Source organism: Bos taurus, chromosome 4 (genome assembly GCF_002263795.3).
Source record: "Bos taurus isolate L1 Dominette 01449 registration number 42190680 breed Hereford chromosome 4, ARS-UCD2.0, whole genome shotgun sequence".
Lineage (NCBI taxonomy): Eukaryota > Metazoa > Chordata > Mammalia > Artiodactyla > Bovidae > Bos > Bos taurus.
The window spans coordinates 13602332-13615861 of NC_037331.1; the positions used below are offsets into that span (position 1 = coordinate 13602332).

At 44.8% G+C, this 13530-nt stretch overlaps 1 protein-coding gene across 3 annotated transcripts in view; it reads right to left on the reverse strand.

The window, feature by feature from the left end:
* Positions 1–13530, reverse strand: part of SLC25A13 (solute carrier family 25 member 13) — a 229505-nt gene that overhangs the window by 139671 nt on the left and 76304 nt on the right. For 2 of the 3 annotated variants that reach the window (XM_024990984.2, XM_024990983.2), the window contains exon 4: positions 6148–6263. The exons of the other annotated variant lie outside the window; for it this stretch is intronic. In XM_024990984.2, coding sequence (XP_024846752.1) covers positions 6148–6263 — 116 coding nt within the window. The remainder of the gene's footprint in view (positions 1–6147; positions 6264–13530) is intronic. 3 annotated transcript variants of the gene reach the window in all.

Consider the following 13530-nt stretch of genomic DNA (forward strand, 5'->3'; position numbering starts at 1 on the left):
TTCCACATTGGGGAAATTTTCAACTATAATCTCTTCAAAAATTTTCTCATACCCTTTATTTTTCTTTTCTTCTTCTGGGACCCCTATATTTGAAAGTTGGTGTGTTTGATATTGTCCCAGAGGTCTCTGAGACTGTCCTCAGTTCTTTTCATTCTTTTTACTTTATTCTGCTCTTCAGAAAATATTTCCATCATTTTATCTTCCAGGTCATAAACTGATTTGTTCTTCTGCTTCTGATATTCTGCTATTGATTCCTTCTAGAGTCTTCTTAATTTCAGTAATTGTGTTGTTTGACTCTGTATGTTTATTCTTTAATTCTTCTAGGTCTTTGTTAATTGGTTCTTACATTTCCTCCATTTTGCTTTCAACGTTTTTGATCATCTTTACTGTTGTTATTCTGAATTCTTTTTCAGGTAGTTTGCCTATTTCCTCTTCATTTATTTGGACTTCTGTGTTTCTAATTTGTTCCTTCATTTGTGTAGTACTTCTCTGCCTTTTCATTATTATTTGTTTAACTTATTGTGTTTGAGGTCTCCTTTTCCCAGGCTTCAAGGTTGAATTCTTTCCTCCTTTTGGTTTCTGCCCTCCTAATGTTGGTCCAGTGGTTTGTGTAAGCTTTGTATAGGTGGGATTTGTGCTGAGTTTTTTTTTGTTTGTTTTTCCTCTGAGGGGAAGGCTGAGTGAGGTGGTATCCTGTCTGCTGAAGACTGGGTTTGTATTTTGTTTTGTTTGTTGTTTAGATGAGGCGTCCTGCACTGGTGGCTGGGGGATGCCGGGTCTTGTATTCCAGTGGTTTCCTTTGTGGGAGTTCTCACTATTTGATACTTCCTAGGGTTAGTTCTCTGGTAGTCTAGGGTCTTAGAGTCAGTGCTCCCACTCCAAAGGCTCAGGGCTTGATCTCTCATCAGAATGAAGATTCCACAAGTGGTTATGGCATTAATGAGATTAAAACAAATACCCAAAAATGAGAAAACAAAGATGAACCCCAGACAAATGGCAGTTACAAAATCAGGCAAATAATAATTACAATAATGGAATATATACATACACATATACACCCATAAGCAAAGTCAAAACAGTCCAACTAAAATAAAGTACAGTAGATTGACCCAGGGAAGAAAGGAAATCAAAAATTTTATTTACCAGTTAAGAACAAAACTAACTAAAGCAAAAACTGAAAAACAAAACTAAAGCAAGGTGCCGACTGGGGAATAAAGCAATGAAAATAAAACTAACAAGTATGTTGAGAGGAAAGGAAAGAAAGAAAAGGAAGAAAGAATAGATATGCAAAGTTAAATAGAGGTAGCTAAAATAGATTTATATACATTAAAGATTAACTGCATGGGGAAAAGAACAGTAGGAAAAGCAAGCAAAGGAATAAATGTAGAAAAAATAATAATAAGTTTAAAAAAGAGAAGCAAAAAAAAAAAAAAAGGAGAATGCCACAGAACTGCAAAAGCCCAACATAGAGGCAGAGATTTATAGCAACAATAAAAAATGTGACTGAGGGAAACAAAAAAACTCAAGAGCTTAATTAGATTTCATAGTGCCAATAAAATTGACAACTACAATTGTCAATTGTAGAGAGGGGGGATAAAAAGGAAAAGAAAAAAGAAAAAAATCCGAAAGAATCTACAGAACAAGTCAAAACATAAGAATAACAAAAGTTTTTCTTGACTTACTGCTGCTGTCAGAGTCCTTTCCCTCAATGGAAGTCAGTCCACCTCACCTCCCAAGTATGCCCTCCAACTCTGGGCTGGTCTCAGTACCTGCTGTGAGGGCAGCTCAGATTCTAAGCTGCTCCTACTCTTGTGTGTTCTCGCCTCCAGTGTCCACAGCTATCAGAACTAGTGCGTCTTCTTTTGTGGGAGCTCTCAGTGCCCTTTTATATATTCCAGACAAGAGTCTGCCTAGTGATCATGTGGATTTAATCTGCAGCTTGTACAGCTGGTGGGAAGGTTTTGGGTCTTCTTCCTCAGCCACACTGCCCTTGGGTTTCAATTGTGGCTTTATTCCCACCTCTGCATGTGGTTCCTCCACTGGGGTTTGCTCCTGAGGCTGCTCTGGAGGACTTGGGTCTGCCCCTGTGAGGGCCAGGTGCAGAGGTGGTGCAGCTGCTGGGGTTGCAGGGGTTCTGGCAGCACCAGGTACTCAGGGGAGTCGGCTGCTCGGGCAGCAGGAAATATAGTGCTCTAGAAGGGCATGGCAACCAGTATTGGCCAATATGCTCCGATATTCTTGCCTGGAGGACCCCTCTGATAGAGCAACCTGGCTGGCCACAGTCTACAGGGTCATAAAGAGTTGGACATGACCGAAGCAAACCTGCGCACACAGACGCAAGACTTTTTTTCGCCTGTGGCAGCTCTGCCCCTATAAGAGTTGGGCGTGATGGTGGCACAGCTGTTTGGCTTGCAGAGACTCTGGCGGCACCAAGTGTGCAGGGACATGGACTGCCTCCACTGCAGGAGTTATGGCCGCATCAGAGTCTTTTTTCACGCCTATTGCAGCTGGCGATCAGAAGGCCTTTTCAGCCAGTCTTTCTCCATAGCTCCGCCCCTTTAGGCACTCAGAGGGCTCCCTTGCCTGGAGTCCTTCTCTGTAGATGGGCACGCGAGGCACTTAAAGGGGCACCCTGGGTGGGGTCCTACTCTGTAATTCAGTGTGTCAGGCATTTGATGGGCCAGCCTCTCTATTATTCAGCTGCCGGAGCAGGCGTGTGGGGAGACAGAGGCTATGGTTATGGCTCCACCCACTACGGGTGACTCAGCAGTATCGCCTTGCTTCCATGGCTGCCCGGCTTTCCTCCACAGGCACTTCCCACTACAATCTCCTCCCTCACATCCCCTTGAACCATCTCTCCTCAGCCAGCAGCAGCCCTTGCCCTGGGATTGCTCCACGATTCCTAAACTCCAGCTCCCAGCTGCTGCACCTTCCAGGGGACCCGTGTCCCTGTAGCGTGTCCTTGCCCTGTGGCAAGGACTGTCTGATTCTCATTCCATTTAGGCTGCCACAGATCAGCTGTTTCCCTCTCAGCCTTAAATGTTTCTCCTCTGACTCAGACAATTGCCCCATGTGGGGATGGGACCCCTGCTTTAGTTCCCCCATCCCTTAGGGCAGGTCCAGTCCTACTAACACTCCTGCTTTTCCCCTAGTTCCTACAGAGTTTTGCGTGGTTCTATATATTCTTTCCCACTGGTCAGGTACTCCTGTCCATTCTCAGCTGGTGTTCTGCATGCTCTTCTGTGTCTGAAGGTGTATACCTGATGTACCGTGGAGAGAGATGTACTCCACATTCACCCACACCTCTGCCTCTTTGTTCCTTTTAGTAATACCATTTTTGTAAAGGCTTTTGTTTTCCACATAGCCCGTTTATGTGCAGCACATCTTTTAACCCTTACATAGTCCGGGAAGGCAGGTTATTACCTTAATTTGGAAGGCAGGTTATTACCCTAATTTTATAGATAAGGAAAATAAGACTCAAAAAGCAGAAACGACTTCCCCGTCAACAGCCAGCCAGCAAGAAGCAGAAACAGAGTTTTCAAGCCACTGTTCTTTCTACAGAACAAAGACAGCTCCCACGTACCTCCCTCCTGCTGTTTACCTGGTCTTTTCTTCTAATCACTCTAACAGCCCTTCCAGCACTGGCAAAAGTCTTTTGTTTCTTTCTTCCACCAGGCCAGCAGCATGCTGGTGCCAACAGCAGCCCCCACCACCCCACACCCATAGAGGGAAGATGCACTGGAGTCAAGGAAAATGTCTCAAGTCCATTCCTCAGCCCTCCATCTCCAACCCAGCTCTCTCCCAGCCCATACTCCAGACCTGCTGCAGAGAAGAGGAAAGCAATAGAGAGAGAGAGAGTGTGCACCTGTGCTGAACTCACTGGAGCTTCCAGGCTCTCCCTGTTCATCCCAAGCAAATGCAATCATAACATCCTCATCAAACTGACTTTCACTGGATAAATCAACACCACCATGAGCTAGCCACTCATTTATTATTTGTGGATTTTAACAGAGACATTTTGATTAGGGTTCCATTGAAAAACTGTGGTTACAGTGATGCTAAGAGGAATTAGGTGATGGAAAGGGAAACACCTAAAATTATTCCCGGGATTTTTAAATATTAAATAATCTTCATGAAGTGCTAATGGAAAGCATCTGAGTTGCTAAATGATATGAAACAAAATCAGGTAAGTCTATATGTTTTGCCTTTATCCTGGCTGGCCTAGCCTTAAATACTGTCATGTCAAATGAACATGGAGGAATGGGTGGAGAGGGCAAGGGCTAACAGGATAAATCTATCACAGCGCTTTACCTAGACTTAATGTAATTATTATCTTCATTTCTCATAAGGAAAATCAAGACCTGAAAGGATCCTTAGCTTGGCTCAGAGACAAAAGCAGCAGAGCTGGAAGGAGTGTCGCTCCTGTTCAGTCACTAAGTCGTGTCTGACTCTTTGCAACCCTGTGATCTGCAGCACGCCAGGCCTCCCTGCTCCTCGCCATCTCCTGAAGTTCATCCAAGTTCATGTCCATTGAATTGATGATGCTATCCAACCATTTCATCCTCTGTTGCCCTCTTCTCCTTTTGCCTTCAATCTTTCCCAGCATCAGGGTCTTTTCCAATGAGTCAGTTCTTCACATCAGGTGGCCAAAATATTGGAGCTTCAGCTTCAGCATCAATTGCTCCAATGAGTACTCAGGGTTGATTCCCTTTAGGATTGACTGTTTTGATCTCCTTGTAGTCCAAGAGACTCTCAAGAGTCTTCTCCAGCACCACAGTTCAAAATTCTTCAGTGCTCAGCCTTCCTTATGGTCCAACTCCCATATCCATACATGACTACTGGCAAGACCATAGTTCCTTTGGAAGGAGCTGTCTCTCTAATTGTAGAACCATCCAGAATAGATGGTGCTCTATTACACCGTCTATATTCCCCCATCTATACATTCCTTACAAGGAAGACAAGCCCAAGAGTTCTGAATAAATTAGAAACAAGAGAGACGTTTAAAATGGGTGCATTAGCCATTTCCCCTGAATGCACAATTTGTGCAAAGAGCTCCAAAGTTCTTTATGGCAAAACTGTTTACACCAAGCTCACACATGAGGACAACATACGCTGGACACTGCACAGTCCGAGAGAAATGGGGTACCTTCTGCCCAATGTATCTTCAGTAACCAGTGTATTAAAAAAAAAAAAAACTTACCACTGCCCACCACGTCCTGGTTTTCCCTTTCTTCTAATTCCTATAGACTTCTGGGGTTTCTGCAGCTCAGCAGCTGACCCCTGTGAAGATGGTGCTGCCTTTTCAAAAGAAGGTGGAGGTGGGATAACAGACACTCCCAGTCCAGCCAGAGGGGACCGTGTTATTTAGGAAAGCAAGGTTCGCCACATACCGCTTTGAACTACCATCTCACGTGCTGCCTCTGGGTTTCAGCCACTCCATGAGCACAAAGTAAGGAGACAAGGTACTGGGAACAGGAGCCCCCTCTGTTCTTAGACACTGTATTAATGTCTTCATTCCATCCGGAAAGGCACTACCGACTGCGCAGGGAATGAACCGGACAGTCAAATCCTGTCTGCCTCTCCCCTTCTATAACCCTGTGACTGAGTCGTGCTCCATCCTTCCTCGCCTTAAACCACAGTGTCAAAACTACTGAGCCAGGACTCCTCCGGTGGTCCAGTGGTTAAGAATCCGCCTGCCAATGTAGGGGACACAGGTTCAGTCCCTGCTCCAGGAAGATCCCACATGCTTCAGAGCACCTGAGCCTGTGCACCACAACTACAGAGCCTGTGCTGTAGAGCCCGTGCTCCATACCACGAGAAGCCACTGCAACGAGGAGCCCACTCTCAGCATACAGGGTAGCCCCCGCTGGCCACAACTAGCGGAAGCTTGCGGCACAGCACCCAAGACCCAGCACAGCCAGAAAGAATTTAAAATGAATAAGAAGAAGCCAGAAACTTAATTTTTCACGAAGGAAGATTTTTGAAGCATTACAGCCTGAAAACACTGGGCTATCTTGTTAAAAGGGACAGCCTAACTTCTTAAAAGCACTTCTTAAATGAAACCACATACTTCATTCTTGGGGAAAAACTCAAACTGGTCACACAAGTCTGCATGTCTTGAGGTGTGCACACACTCCCACCGCTTACCGAAAGTAACTTCTCCTTTGCCAGCTTTGTCAAACAGCTGGAAGGCCACCATAAACAGAGCATCCGGGGCACACAGGACAGATTCAAACGCCACAAATTCTTGAAAGGATATTAATCTGCAACATAAGACAAGCACAAAGCATAGAGTCAGTAGCTTGTGAAAGATAAAAGCATACACAAATATACGCTAAGGGAAAAAACAAAACATCACTGTCAAACAACAAAATTCAAACCTAACAACATGTATAAACACTCAGCATTCCCTTTTACACAGAGTGGACTGAAATAACAACACCAAATCTCAAAGACACAACAGATTTAAGGATAGGGTGACACATTAAATGCATTATAATTTCAAACATAACTGTTTTACCCAACATACTATTTTTGTTTCAGGCATGTTGTTAAGATTCTAAAATTAGAGCTTAGACACTTTAGATTATATGATAACAAAACAGCCAGCTCTGTCTCTCATTCACACCTTTTCTACACCATGTAACATGGTTCACAAAGACTCACTCATTACTGGCATCTGCCAACCACACGCAGATTAAACTAAAGGATGACACCAGGGCGAGAGATAAAATCCAGATAAATTAGACATGAAATGGGGCTTCCCCAGTGGCTCAGACGATAAAAAATCTGGCTGCAATGCAGGAGACCCAGGCCGGGCTCAATCCCTGGGTCAGGAAGATCACCGGGAGAAGGGAATGGTTACCCACTTCAGTATCTTGCCTGGAGAACCCCAAGGACAGAGGAGCCTGACCCCAGTCTGTGGGGTCACAAAGATTCAGACACGACTGAGCGACTAACACATTCACTTTAAAAGACGTGGAAAGTGAAACCAAGACACTTGTAGTCTGGTAAAACAGAACAATACTAATCTAGACAACTATACAGGGAAGACGAATCGTAAGACAGGCACCAATGTGACGGTAACAGAATTTTGGTAAGAAATCAAAGAAAGCTTTGTAGAGCGGGTCTCAAAAATTAGTGAAGTTCTGGTATGCAGTAGAAGTGGGGGAGGGGTCACTTTAGGGGAAAAAGCTGTAGAAAGGCAGGTGCAAAAAAGTATGGGAGTTTGTAAGGAAAACAGTGAGGAACTAATTTTCTCTGGACAGTAAAGTGCATCAGAGAACACTGGAATGAGATCAAAAGTTGAGAGATATAAGTTTCTGAACAAGGTCATGATCTGATCAGATCTATCCATCGGAAAGAACAAAACAGGCCACAGAGGCTTTGACTTCCAACGAGTAAACACATCCACGGAGGATGTCTTAGGAAAGTTCTTTGCCACTGTTTTGTACTTGTTTAGTCACTGAGTCGTGTCCGACTGTTTGCAACCCCATGGACTGTAGCCTACCAGGCTCCTCTGTCCATGGGATTCTCCAGGCAAGAATACTGGAGTGGGTTGCCATGCCCTCCTCCAGGGGATCTTCCCATTCCGAGGATCAAACCCACAGCTCCTGCTTTGACAAGCAGATTCTTCCCCACTGAGCCACATGGGAAGCCCCGTTTTGTATTATAAACATCCAAGTATTTCAGTGATACATTGGGATAGTCCAAGTCTCGAGGAGATAGAAGGAGAAAGAGAACAGGAGTGGTTTCCCCTGTTTCACTGAACACTTACTTCTAAACATTTAACAGAGAAAACACATTTTTATACAGAGCACGAGCTACAAAGCTAACTTTGCTATTTCCAGAATGTCACCTGATTATAATGATAATGCCACCAAGAGAGGAAAACTCTGGTGTGTTCATTACACCGTCTCTACGTTGCTCACTACTGAAACACCCTTCCGAACGGAGGGGAACACTCAGGCACAGCAGGTGCTATGGAAGAACACTTGCCCAGAACGTTTTCTCCTCAACTATAGTCTGCCTCACTGAGAATCTCGCTGTGAGCGGGACCAGGCGTGCGTGGGCACGGCGGGGGAAACACAAACGTGGAGTGGAAGGTCCTGGCCTGGACTAGCTGACAGCTGCTGGGGGATGGGAGGTGGCCACGTGCATCTGTCTCCCCCAGAAGGCAAGCTGCGTGTCAGAAGTAAAAAGAAGAAGAGAGAAAGCATTCGGGGGGCACAGTGATTTACGCTGCCTGGAAGAATGTAGGAAGGCTCCACAAAGCTGTGGCATTTAAAGAGCAAATGTTCAAGCTGAAAAGAACGTAGAGATCATCGGACTTCCACCTCCTCCTTTTACTTCTGAGAAAACCAGAAGATGTTATGGCTTGTGTGAGGTTTAATAATTGGCTTCTGCCATTGGCCTGAGAACAAAGTATCCTGGTTCCCATTTGACTGAGACCGCATTCCAAGTGGTAAGGGAGGATGGAGAGGGAAGAGAAGCAGAGGGGGAGGACGATCCACGCGGAGGGAAGAACTCCATACAGAGGTGATGACCAACAGAGTGTGCTGTGCCTGGAGAAGGACGGAGGCGCTACCCACCCTGCATCTCGTGATCCTGTGGAGCCGAAGGGTGGTTGAGCTGTCATGCCAGCCACCTGAAGGCCTAGAAAGACCAGCTGGAGAATCCTGATTTTTTCTTTTCTTTTTTTGCAGGCAGTAAGAAATCACTGGAGGTTTGGGGGTTAAAAAATATCAGGGTCAGATATTCGTTTTAGAAAAGGAACTGGGACACAAGATGAATGTAACAGAGAAAGATGAAACGTGGGGGGAAAGGAGGAGATGCGGGGAAGAGAGCTTGACGGCTAGAGTGGGCAGGGGTATAAACCAGAGCTGGAACACTAGGGCAGGAGAAAGGGGAAAGGAGGGGAAATACAACGGCCGCAGGAGGACTTAGCACGCAGGCGCGCACTGTAAATGACGCTGCCCGCAAGCGTTCACTCAGGGAGGCACGCGCACCCGGCTCCAGACCACGGAAGCCCAGCGGAGGAACGTGTTTCTCATTGGCTGCTTTCTTCTCGCCACCACCCATCATCACGCCCTGGGACCTCCGCAGAGCAGCACCAACAATCCCACAGCCACACACTCACCAGCTTAACCTAGGGGTCAGTTTGTCAAGGCAAAAAATATTCACGTTCGCTAAATTACCCCTGCACAGATGGTGGTGAATAAAGACAAATCACAAAGTGTGAGTAGAAACGGGATGTCTCTTTAATGTGAATAAAGGAAGACTTAAATAACCAGAAAAAGAGAATCTCATCTCTCTTAGAACGAAGCCTCCTCTGGCAACGTCAGAGTGATTTCATAATTGGCCAAAGAATGCTCTGGTATTTTAGGCATGTTACAGATACCAAAAAGGTATGTAATTTGCTAATCCTGTAGATACAAGTATCATGTTGATACGTCTACGTAGGAGGTATACAGATGAACCATGAAATAATAACGCTTTACTGTTCATCAACGTCATTTTGGATTTTCAAGGTAATCTGACTAGAAGGCTATCAGAATAATTATATAGGACTATATTTATTTACAGTGTGATATCTAAAAACATTGTGTGTGTGTGTGTATATATATGTTTTTCATATAAACAGTACTCCAGACTCACTTTACAGATTTAATGGGATTAACATAAATTACAATAAAGGATCCAAGCTTAATCAAGTTCAGACCTGGCTGGTGAGCTCACTCACTTCCTTTTCTACCCTCAACTTCCCAAAACTTCGACAGGGGTGAGTGAGTGCTCAATCACCTCAGTCCTGTCTGCCTCTTTGAGACCCTATGGACCACAGCCTGCCAGGCTCCTCTGTCCATGAGGTTTCCCAGACAAGAATACTAGGGTGGGTTGCCGTGCCCTTCTCCAGGGGATCTTCCCAACTCAGGGATCGAACCAACATCTCCTGCATCTTCTGTATTGTGATTGTATTCTTAACCACTGAGCCACCAGGGAAGCCCTGGACAGTGGCAGATGCCCTCTCTGATAAATCACACAACTCTGACAAGCTCTGTGACTGGTCTCTAAGGAACAGTCCCACTGGGACACTGATGCTCACCTTCAGCATCTGACTGACAGTGGGATAAGGGGAATCTCAAGATTCAGGGAGAGTAGGTTTCCAACTACACTATTTCATGCTTCTGACACGAGCAGAGAGTTTGTTATTTTTTTTTAAGTGAATCATTTTTGTTCTCCAAACCACCAGAGCTATTGTTCTTCTGAAAGCCATTTATAACAGCACCTACAAGTCCTTTAAAGTCTGGGTAAAACAGCTGAAACACTACACATTGCTTTCACACACCAAGCCGAGGAGGAAGGGGATTAAAAGTGGAGTACCTCTGGACATCATGCTTAGGATGATGCCAGACTGCACATCTACTGTGCACAGAGGAAGATTCCAGAGGATACATATACCAAAGTGATGGCAGCGCTTCTTTTTTATTATTTTTATTTTTAATTGGAGGATGGTTGCTTTATGATGTTGTAGTAGTTTCTGCTATACAACCATGTGAATCAGCCATAAGTGTTAAAGTGTGTGTGTGTGTGTGTGTGTGTGTGTGTGTGTGTGTGTCTCCTCCCTCTAGAGCCTCCCTCCCGCCCTGCCCTGCCAGCCCACCCCTTAGGTCATCACAGTGTGCCAAGCTGGGCTCTGTGTTAGACAGCAGCTTCCCACTAGCTATCTGTTTTATACCCAGGAATGTACATATGTCAATGCTACTGTGTCAGTTGGTCCCACCCTCTCCTTCCCCCACAGCAGTGCTTCTTCACAGTAGCATACTGTAGCCTCCTCTCCTGCCCTTCTCATTTTGCAAGGGCTAGCTCTCAGCCTGGAGAGACTTACAATAGAGAATATATACTGAAAATTATGACATTATGGAAAAGTCATAAGCAACACAAGAGAAGTAGAGATAAACCACTCTATGAATTCAGAGGGGGGAGAGGGTACTGTTACACTGAGAGAAAGGAGGAGATGGAGAAAGTAAAATTAGGAACACATGGCATCAGAGGGAAGCTGTGCCCACACGGTCATGTAATATTGGTCTTACAAGAGAGAGCAGATGATCAAGTCGAGAGGGCAGGCAGGGGATGGAGAGACCGTTGACTCCAGTGGGAATCTGGGGGCGGGTCTATGTGCTGAGTGCAGGCCCTTGCTATGAACATACAGAGGAAAAGTACAACTTCTGCCCTGAACACCTGGAGGTCTGAGGCTGGGGAGGGGAGGGGCAGATGGTGAGTGAGGATCCAAGGAAAGAAGACTGGAGATGAAGAGCCACAGGAAGTGCAAGCAAGCTAGAGTAACGACGAGTGCAAAGGCAGGCATGGTGCCTGCAATAGCAGATGAAGTCTGGAACTGTTAGTGACGTGATGGGTTTGGGCTTCAGACCATTCGATCTGGCACAAGAGTGTAAAGTGAATTGGAGGGAGAAGAGCCTGGGTATGGGGAGACCGCTGGCTGAGTCCAGGGAAGACTCCTGAAGACCTGAAGGAGAAAGAAAGGCTCCTTATGACACGAGGATCGAAGCATATGGCACCTCGCTCTGCAGGGGGCAACCCAACAGCACAGCAAGTCTTACCTTTTCGTTTAACTGGAGGATAACTGCTTTACAGTGTTGTGTTGGTTTCTGTTGTACATCTTCGTGAACCAGCTGTAAGTGTACATATGTCCCCTCCCTCTTGAAGCTCCCTCCCACTCCTCTAGGTCGTCACAGAGCACCAGGCTGAGCTCCCTGCATCATACAGCGAATTCTCATTAGCCACAGCAAGAGTCTGAACAATGTGCACACTCTTTGACACCACAATCCCACTTCTCAGAATTTACCCTAAAAAATAATCAATGGACGTGTGCAAACTTAAACCTATAGGAATGTTCAAGCAGTACTGTTAACAGTGAAAAGAGGGAAAACCACCTCAATATGTGACAATGCATGACTGATTAAAGGACCATTCATACACAGAAAACCGTCCAACCACTACCAACTGCAATAAACAAATTCATGCCATTAAGTAGAAAGTTGGTTACACAAATTATATACAGACAACAAGCCCATTTTGTTAAAATGGACAAAAAAAACGATACGCAAAAAGAGTTTCGAGAGTGAACACCAAATTGTTAGAGGTATCTCTAGGAAATTAAAATATTAGAAATTTGTATTTTTTTTTTCCTTTTGCTTGCCTATATTTTCTAATCTTTTCAATATACACATACGAAATTACTTGTGTAGTAAGAAAAAGAAAAAAAAATTCTATGAAACAAAGCAGCAAGGACCTAAAATTGGGTACTGGCAGAAAGACTGAATAAGATGGGGTGTGGGGGGAGAACTGAAAAAAGAAGCAAATGACTGTGGAGAGGCTCACACCACCGCTGGCCATCCAAGGTGGAAAACCTCCAGGTCTCTTCCTCCCTGCTGTTGCTTATTCTTAGTCGCCAGTAGCTTGGACCCCATGCGGTCCCTTTCATCTCTCGCCTGGTTCCTATCTCCAGGCCAGCTCTGCGGCAATGAAAGTTTAAGCAACTGCACATAAGGATCTGATCGCTTTAGACTTCAGAAACTTTGGTCGTAGACAATGCACCATATCAAAATCCAATTACGACTTTTACTTAAGGTTCCTAACCACAAGAGTGCTTCGCAAAAATAACTTCTCCTTACAACCCTCTTCTGTGTGCACAACAGAAGCTAAACAATTGCACAGGATTAATGGCAGAGATAAAAGTAAAATCTAACTCCAAAAGCTGGGTTCAGACCACCAGACCATCAGGTTCACGTGTCTATGAATGTCAAAAGACAAAAAAACAAAAACAGAACTAGGCTCTCCTGTGATCGCCAGTTTATCAGAAGAGTTTCAGCCTCCGTGACTTGAACATCTTTAACAACTTTGGGGTTTTCCAGTCTTTTATCTCCCTCCTGAATGCCTGGCAAATATACACTGTTCAGGCCACCAAAATATTTGTACCCTACACTTATTATATGCCAGGCAATGCTCTTGGCACTGGGGATACCATGAAAACAAATCCATGTCCTCGAGGAATTTCATTCCACTGGAGAAGGGAGGCAATGAGCACAAACATACACAAATAAAGATGAGATGATTCTAGATCAGATAACAGTTGTGTAGAAGATAAACCTGAAAAATGCATTAATGTAGTGCTTCTTAGTCCTGGCAAGCCTATTTAATGGACATGAGGAGGAATCAGATCAATCATCTATTTTTGTTTTCCTATAAACCTTTTATTTTGTATTGGGGTATGGCCAATTAACAACAGTTAATCGGTGACAGTTTCAGGGGAATAGTGAAGGGACTCAGCCAGACAGACACATGTATCCATTCTCCCCCAAACTCCGCTCCCATCCAGGCTGGCACATAACACAGAACAGAGTTCCATGTGCTGTACAATAGTCTTCATTGGTTTTCCATCTTAAATATAGCAGTGTGTACACACGTTTGTTTGTTTTTTAAACTTCCCATGCAGCTGAGCTTGAGAACAAT